Below are 8,115 nucleotides of genomic sequence, written 5' to 3'. Positions count from 1 at the left end.
ATTTTTATATATATATATATATATATATATATAAGTATATATATATGTATATATATATAGTATATATATATATAATATATATATATATATATATATATATATATATATATATATATATATATATATATATATATATATATATATATATATATATATATATATATATATATATATATATATATATATATATATATATATATATACATATATATATATATATATATATAATATATATATATATATATATATATATATATATATATATATATATATATATATATATATATATATATATATATATATATATGACTCAGATGATAGTATCTCTGGATATGGTGAGGAAGCTGCTGTAAACAGAGCAAGAACAAACAGGAGCAAGAACAAACAGAGTCATCCAGTTTATCTCTTTCTCTGTACACAAATTTAGAAGTGGCAATCTAAGACAAACCAGTCCAACACCTCCACAGTAAATTGTTTCTTTAGCCATATTTAACCACGATAGTCTCCTGAGATCTATATTTCTGTTTCAAGACTTCAAGTGTGATTATGTGACACAAACAAACACTCAAAGACATGTCACAGCAGAGCGTCTTGCACAAACCCTCCAAACATCTCTGTAGACTTGAGAGGAAGGAAGTGGTGTCACTGAGCATCGGACTCACTGTTTCTGGATGACTTCACCTCCTGACTGGAAACAACTGCATTTTACCAATAGATGGCGCTACTGTTATAATCCCAGAGCCCCGAGACAACGCCTACTAAAACTCCTACAGGTAACTGTCCTGACACTGCAGCCCTGACAGGAAACAATAATATTCATGTCTTTGGGTCTCTGTGCTCTGCTTTGCATGCAATCGATTTTTTCACAAGAATGACACAAATATTGACAAAGAGCTGACAGGGGTGCAGCTGCTCTATGTCAGGTGCTTTCCAAACGGAGCTTTCCACCATATCGCAGTCTTCCTGAGATAGTGAGGTTACTCAGGCGTCATCTCGATATCTCAGCAATTGTCCTTCCTTCCAGCCCTGAATCCGAATTATTGCAGGAAATAATTTCTGCTGTATGAAAGCAAAATGAGGACAAACTAAAGTCTGTTGTATAAAGCTCTTTATTGTCGCCTCCCACTTTAGTTACAGTTTGGTAAAGGAAAGGAAAAAATCAAAAGGAAGAGCACAGTAGCGTTAATTTCTCTATTATCTCTCTTATTAATTGGACGTCTTCATGGGTTAGCTGTAGCGATGCTCCGATCAGCAGGACAGAGGAGCTTCCCTCACACACAAACCACGAACTCAAACATAAAAACCAAAAAAACAGACGAAACATTGTCACTTATTTGAGATGTTTGAGGTGCGTGTGCTTCCTGATCTCAGCACAGCAAAACAAACCACCTTCCAAAGGTTACATCTATCAGTCAACTTTACTCTCCCTGCCTCTGCCAGTCTCAAATGAAGAATCATTGCCAAATTAAAAGAGGAAAATAAATAAGAAAGTAAATAATATGTTGACTGTAAAATTGCTATTCTTAAAAATAAAATGTCAAAGGAACAATTTAACCGTCCATAATCAAAATCGTAATATAAACATACAGCTATCATTTTAAGAAAAAAACAAATAAGTAAAGAAAGTGAATTCAGTGTCACACCTAAAAATCTACAAAATAACCAAAGCTTAATGATGTATAACTAAATGAAGAGGGGGAGGGGCATCAAAGGTTTACAACCAATCAAGTGCTGCCTGCATGATCAACGTTTAAACATTTTAATTTCCAGGTGACTGGTTTCCACTGGGATCAGACTGGACGTCATCAACCGATTATCAGCCAGCTGGCGGCTGCACATCCTTGGTCAGACAGCAGGGCGGCGCTGTCGCATTTCTGGCCTTATTGATTAAGGCACTGACAGTCTTTTTCCAGCAACCACCACAGCTGAGTGGAGAGGGCGATGAAGAGGAGCCTGCAGCTGCAATTCCTGCATTTTTTTATATATGTATATGTGTATGTATGTATGTAATTATATATATGTATATATATACACACATACACACACACACAGTCTAAAGGAAATATGAATTGGAACTTATTGACCTGAAATAAGTCCTCCCTCATCCCAACTCTAAAATACACCTACTTTATATGTAGACAGAATATAATATTAATTATGGCCATATAAAAGATGAAGACAAAAAATAGTCTGTAAAGCTTCCAAACTTTAAACTAAGCCAATCTAACCTTTGACTGATTGACAGATGTATCAGCCATTCAAAATCAGCTGTGGTGCTTGCTCATTGCTTCTTGCCCCAGCTCAGCTCTGACCAGGCTTGTTCTTCCTTGATTAAATGTGGATTGTCCGACCCTAATAACTGAAAATGATGATAGTAAGCAGATAAAGAAAATCCAGAGATAGAAAACGATGTGTGACGTCCCAGCTCTTATGTCCATGTTCCTCTACAGTCCATTCATGTTGGCAGGCCTCCAGAGACTTCTTTCAAACAACAATGTCGTTGACCTCAGGCTGAATAAACAGCATTAAACAAAAAGTGGACTCCTCCACTGGCTGGTGTTCAAAAACGCAGAAGAAAAGATGAACTCCGTGATGAGTTTTACAGTCAGTAACAAAAAGCTGTCTGGTTTCACACTGGGTGTGTCTACATGTCAGCACTAATAGCTTTTGATTGGTCCTGGCATCTTGAGTGTGAATCTACCATTGGCTGGGTGATCAGAGAGGGAGGGCCATCAGGAAGCAACCAACTGGACGTAGTTGGCGGGGTAGAGGCCGACCTGGCCGCTGCTCAGCTGTCCTTTACACCAGCCCTGTTCGTCCTCCTCTCCCAGCTTCAGCAGCTCCTCACCTGGAAGGAAAGTCAGCTCACCGTTAGATTAAAAGGCATCGCATGCACATACACACATTCATGATGCAGATGATCAAAACCAGAGGAGGAGAGGCCACCTGTCCTGGTTTATCAGTCATCTGGTCCTGGTTCAAGCTAAGCAGAGCTGAGCTTGGCTAAGCTTTTACAAACTGAGGTCCCTCCCTCTGTGGTCCCATCAGGTCCCATTAACTCCCTCTAAACCCCAACGAGACACGACTGCCCTCAGGGGACGGACTAAAGCTCTACAGATACAGTCTGGTTAAACACCGCCAAACAGGGCAAACGTCACCCTCCGAAGTGTCCAGACCTGAGAGAATTATTACCACCTTAGCAGCTCTGCAGGCCCCATGAAGGTCCTTAGCCTCCTCTAGCTCATTGTTTGGTTTTATGTCTCATTATGTTTGTATGTGTTCTTTTTTTCTTTTCTTTTCTTTTCTCTTAAGGTCAAGCCATGTCAATAAACATTCCGGTAAATGTGCCAGCTTTCAGTGGTGATCTCAGAACTCTCATCAACCCAATACAACATTTTCAGTGGGACAAAAACTGATTGGCATCACTGGTGGGTCAATACTAAAAAAAACAACACATTATTCCTCATCCCATGATACCCTGTGAAGACTCTGGGGATGACTTCTGTTTATTTGGTTTACTGAACAGGCCTGTGTAAAAGCTGTCTTCTCTATTCTTAAAGATTTCTTTCAATAATCAAATGATATGGAAACAGCCTGTGACACAACATGTGATCACAACTCAGCATTCCACTACAGAGGGATGGAAGGACAACCTAAAGAGCCAATATAAAAACACTTGCAGCTTTTCTCTCTGAAAATGTTCTGACAAAGCCACAGTACACAGCCTGCCCAGCACCAGACACCAGTCAGAATCAGTTAGAGATTAGCTGGTGAACAAAGCAAAGCTTCATCAAATAAGGTGCAGGCTGGATTGCCGTGGTTTTCCAGTGGGACAACGCACTCGTACATGAATAAAATGTATTCCTCTTCAAAAGCAGTAAACACAACAACCTACTTTGAGGCATACACACACATCCAACAACAATGTCTTTTTAAGCTCTGACTATGACACAGTCAAAGTACACTGATTTTTCTGTTTTTCCCCTGAAGTGTATATGATTTCTGTTTATCACTTTTAAACATTTCAAACCAACTGTGTTATATGGTTGCTCCTCGACTTACCTGACAGATGAGCGAATGATTTAAGTGTCAGATTATTCTGATAATCACAAACGTTATAAATTGTTATTTTGATAAATCCTTCAAATCAGGATAAAACACACAATTAGAATTCTTGATATTCAGACAGAGGTGAGAACATCCAGTGAATCAGGATAATAAAAAACACTCAGAAAGGGTTTCATTGCCATCAACAATACCTAAATTATCGGGTGAGACAGCTGTTTTTTTTTTCATTTTCAGCAAAATAAAAGCATCAGTCCTCTGACTATGTGTTCTGGAAGAAATAATGCTTTTATTTCTAAACCGATCTCATCATCAGCCAGTGATGATGTCAGGCTGCAGCACAAACACACTCCTCATGTAATCAGCAATTTTACATTGAAACTTTAGCAAAAATGAGCCAATTCAAGTCACAGAAGACAGTTTTACATCTTAACAGAACAACACAGGTGGAACTTTAGAGATGGGAAAATACTGTTATTTAAAAATATCATATCTGTAGTGTTTGGGGGATCCCTGATCAAAACAATGGTTGCAGCCAACTGAGGAAGCAGCTTTCATTTCACACTGCCATTTGCACAAAAATCAGTTGTCCTAAACTGCTGAAGCTGAAGAGTTTCTCCAAGTTTTACTTGTATTTCTTTCTCCATTTTAAAGAGGCTGTGACGTTTCTGTGACTCGGGGTGACTCATTAATGCAACATTCACAAATGTTGAGCAAGTGACTAACATGCACACTGAGGTAAGATGTAATAGTGTGTTTTAGGGGTGTGTCCCTGCGACATTACAGTCTCACTGCATCATCAGTCCACATGTTTGAAACAGTGTGCTTGACATGAATGTGTGTGTGTAAGTGTATTAAAACAAGGCATCACAGGTGAACAAAAAAAAATAAATTAGCTTTTGCTTTTCAACAGAAACCTTCAGTCTCTGATCTAATACACCCTTTCTATTTAGACATATAAATGTTCTTTTATTCATCAAAGCTGGAGTTTCAGATACATTTGTAAAATTGGTTGAAATTATGTAAAAAAAAAAAAAAAGGATCCGGACAGAATTAACTCGGCTTTGCACATTTAATGAAACGACAGCAATAGTAAAACTGCAACTAATCAATCAAACCAAAAATCAACATTGTTTCCTGTGATGCCTCGCCTCCACAAGCATTAGTAGGTGTTAATACCTGCTTTAAAGCTGAGCTCATCGGCCTCCTGGCCCGTGTAATCATAGAGCGCTCTGACTTGCACCCCCTCTACCTGATCCTCCTCGTCCTCCGCCTCCCCCACGCCGTTCACCGCCAGCACCTTCTTAGGACTTTCGTCGTCAGACCAGTCTGATGAATAATCTTTGACCCTGAGAGAGGAGATGGGTAACAAGGGGACAGAAAGCCAAACAGACACAAAAGTACAGAGTCAGAAAGTGCCCAACCCCCAAATACTTCTTATGTTGCAGTTTAATCATCTGACAAATAAATGAATTAAATGCAGCATCTTGAGTTAAATAAGAATAAAATAATGATCCAATACTGAAACTTTTTTTTTAAAGAGTATATACAGTCAAATTAGGTTAAATAAAACTTTGCAACCACAGTCTCATATTCTCTCAGCCGTATTCAGCTGCAATTTTCTATTCTTTTACTCTCCCCAAGTTGCTGCCCCTCACATGAACCTTTTAAACTTAATTAGCCCCAAATGAGGTGCCATAAATAAACTCAGAGAGCCTCTCGAGCTACAACATGTAACTTCTGGCAACCGCAACTGTCGTCAACACGGACGTCTGGCGGAGAGCACAGTTTGTGAAAATGTCTGAGAGCAGTCAGACACCACAAAGATTATGGACCAACACAGAAGGAGACGAGCTCAGGCAGAGAATAACAGAAGAACACAGAAAGTCACTGTAGCTGTCTGAAATCATTTCTTGTTTCTGAATTTTGACTGTTGAATTTATGGACTATATAGTCAAGTCAAAAATTCCCAAAACTGAGCAAAAAAAAATGCGAAACCTGACAATGCAACACTTTGCCTTTGATAGATGTGCAAATTAAAGCCATCTATGTAAAAAGCCAAAATGCATCTGCTAAGGACGTCTGTAAAGTGTTTTACTACAAATTGTACTGGCTCTTGAAAAATATTTGATATCCTCAGAGAGCAAAGTAATATCATTACGGTCATTAAAAACATAACAAACCAAATATACTGCACAGCTTTTATTACATATTGAGTCATTTTCAAAGGGCTGCAAAGGGCACAACATTTCTGTATAACTCAAGGGACATGTATATTATCTCCTAGGCCTCTTGAGTGCTTGCAACAATGTTATACAATTAGCACTTTTGAGAACTAGCATAGTCTGCCATCACAGTGCCTTGCCGGAATCATCTAAATGTAGCTTGTTTGATCGCATGCTTTAATACTGGGTCTCAAACCAGACAAGACTTCCCATACAATTAGAATTCGTCATGTAATTGTTCCCCCGATATTTTCCTTCCTATTCAGATGTTGACCCACTGTTAAATTTAGAAAAATCATTAGATTTTTTACTGCAAAACTATATATTTGCATCTTAAAAACAGGCTTTTTATTTCACAGTTAACATTTATGAAGATTTACAAAACAGCAGAACTTGACAACACATAATCAAAGCACTCTCCTTTTACCAGTGTAAACCTTTTTTTTTTTTTTTTTTTACGTGCAACCAATAATATCTGGACCTTTTTTAAATGATTTTTCAATGTTTTGTTCCAGTGCCTATTTTTAGCTGAGGATGGGATTGTGGTGTGTTTGCAAAGCATCAGCAGCAGACATAATGACATGATGGGATAAGATGGTACAGCCGGTGACTTGTAGACCAATAACTGTTGCTCTTGAGGAAACATACTGCTTCGGAGGATGAACGGTGGATAAATCTGGTAACAAAGTGTCTCTCTCACACCCACACACAGAGTTTTCTAGCTTCTAATTACAGTGTGTTATGTACAGGATGTTCACTCCCCAGGGTGACTCCAAGGTAACAAGCTAAACTACCTGTCTGTCTGTCTGTGATTTGGAGCACACATACAGGAAACAACCTATAATGAAACATGGCAATAACGATGATGATTTGTCTGCAGCAGACGTAGAGACTTGTCCTCCTACCTGCCGGTGTTCAGGGTGATGGGACTCGGCGGGACGTCCTCTCCACCTGAGGAGACGATGTTGGTGAGGGTGACCACGTTGTCCTCGGAGTTTCCACCTCGATCCTTCCTGCTGATGGAGCGACTCGCCTCCGGAGACCACTCCTGCACACACATACAAACACAGAGAATGTATTTACACTGTTTTGCAGAAAAGTTGATTGGATCAAATTAAAGCAGGACTATATTAACTAATTTTATGCTTCTCAAAGATCAAAGTCAAACTCATAAGCTCCTAATACTCTGGGGTGTTTTGTTGCTACAGCCTCATGTTTGGTCTGGTATGAATACCTGCAAAAAGTGGCTCATGTAAATAAACTCTTAATTGACGTGAACAGACCTACTATCATTTGGAACTTCTTCTTCTGACTTTCCTGTTTATGGAGGTGTGTTTGTGGGGCAGTTAAGCCTCTGACAAAACTCAGAACTCAGGAGGAACAGCTATTCTTACTTTTCTGCTATCCCCCTCCCCCTTTTTTTCCTTTTATTTCCCTTGATTCTCCTGAGTTAGAAAAAGTTTTAATCATGGAATCATTTATAAAGCTTCATGGCTTAAGTTAACCACTTACTGTGTGTGTAGACAGACGTGACATGATTGCAAATAAAGTCAATGGAGAGACAAAATCAACAAGGGTGTTAACTGGCAAGCATGACTTGACAGAAAGTTTTCACTTGTCTCAATATGTTTTTGAAGTAAGGCTAGATTCATGAAGTGTCAAGTGTGAAGAGAAGACAGCTTAAACTCCTTCTTCTGTTGGTTGTTTTCCTCCAGTCTGAGTTCTGAGTCTGACTACCACACAAACACACTCGCTAGCTAGCTTACAGCTTGCGTACATTGCACATTGCCTGTTTAGGTCACATAAACAATGGTTATTATAGGAA

General features: G+C 38.8%; 1 protein-coding gene across 5 annotated transcripts in view; it reads right to left on the bottom strand.

The window, feature by feature from the left end:
• Nucleotides 1–1,091: 1,091 nt before the first annotated feature.
• Nucleotides 1,092–8,115, bottom strand: part of pacsin3 (protein kinase C and casein kinase substrate in neurons 3) — a 38,063-nt gene continuing 31,039 nt past the window's right edge. For 4 of the 5 annotated variants that reach the window (XM_030414871.1, XM_030414868.1, XM_030414870.1 and 1 more), the window contains 3 exons: nucleotides 7,196–7,338; nucleotides 5,245–5,414; nucleotides 1,092–2,848 (listed from right to left, as the gene is read on the bottom strand). In XM_030414871.1, the coding sequence (XP_030270731.1) occupies nucleotides 2,733–2,848; nucleotides 5,245–5,414; nucleotides 7,196–7,338 (429 nt within the window). In that variant the 3' untranslated portion in view covers nucleotides 1,092–2,732. The remainder of the gene's footprint in view (nucleotides 2,849–5,244; nucleotides 5,415–7,195; nucleotides 7,339–8,115) is intronic. The other variant, XM_030414872.1, reaches the window with a different exon arrangement.

This window comes from Sparus aurata, chromosome 4 (assembly GCF_900880675.1).
Source record: "Sparus aurata chromosome 4, fSpaAur1.1, whole genome shotgun sequence".
NCBI classification, from domain to species: Eukaryota; Metazoa; Chordata; class Actinopteri; order Spariformes; family Sparidae; genus Sparus; species Sparus aurata.
Note: the sequence above shows the minus strand (reverse complement) of the source record. Positions and strands in the feature narration are given on the sequence as shown.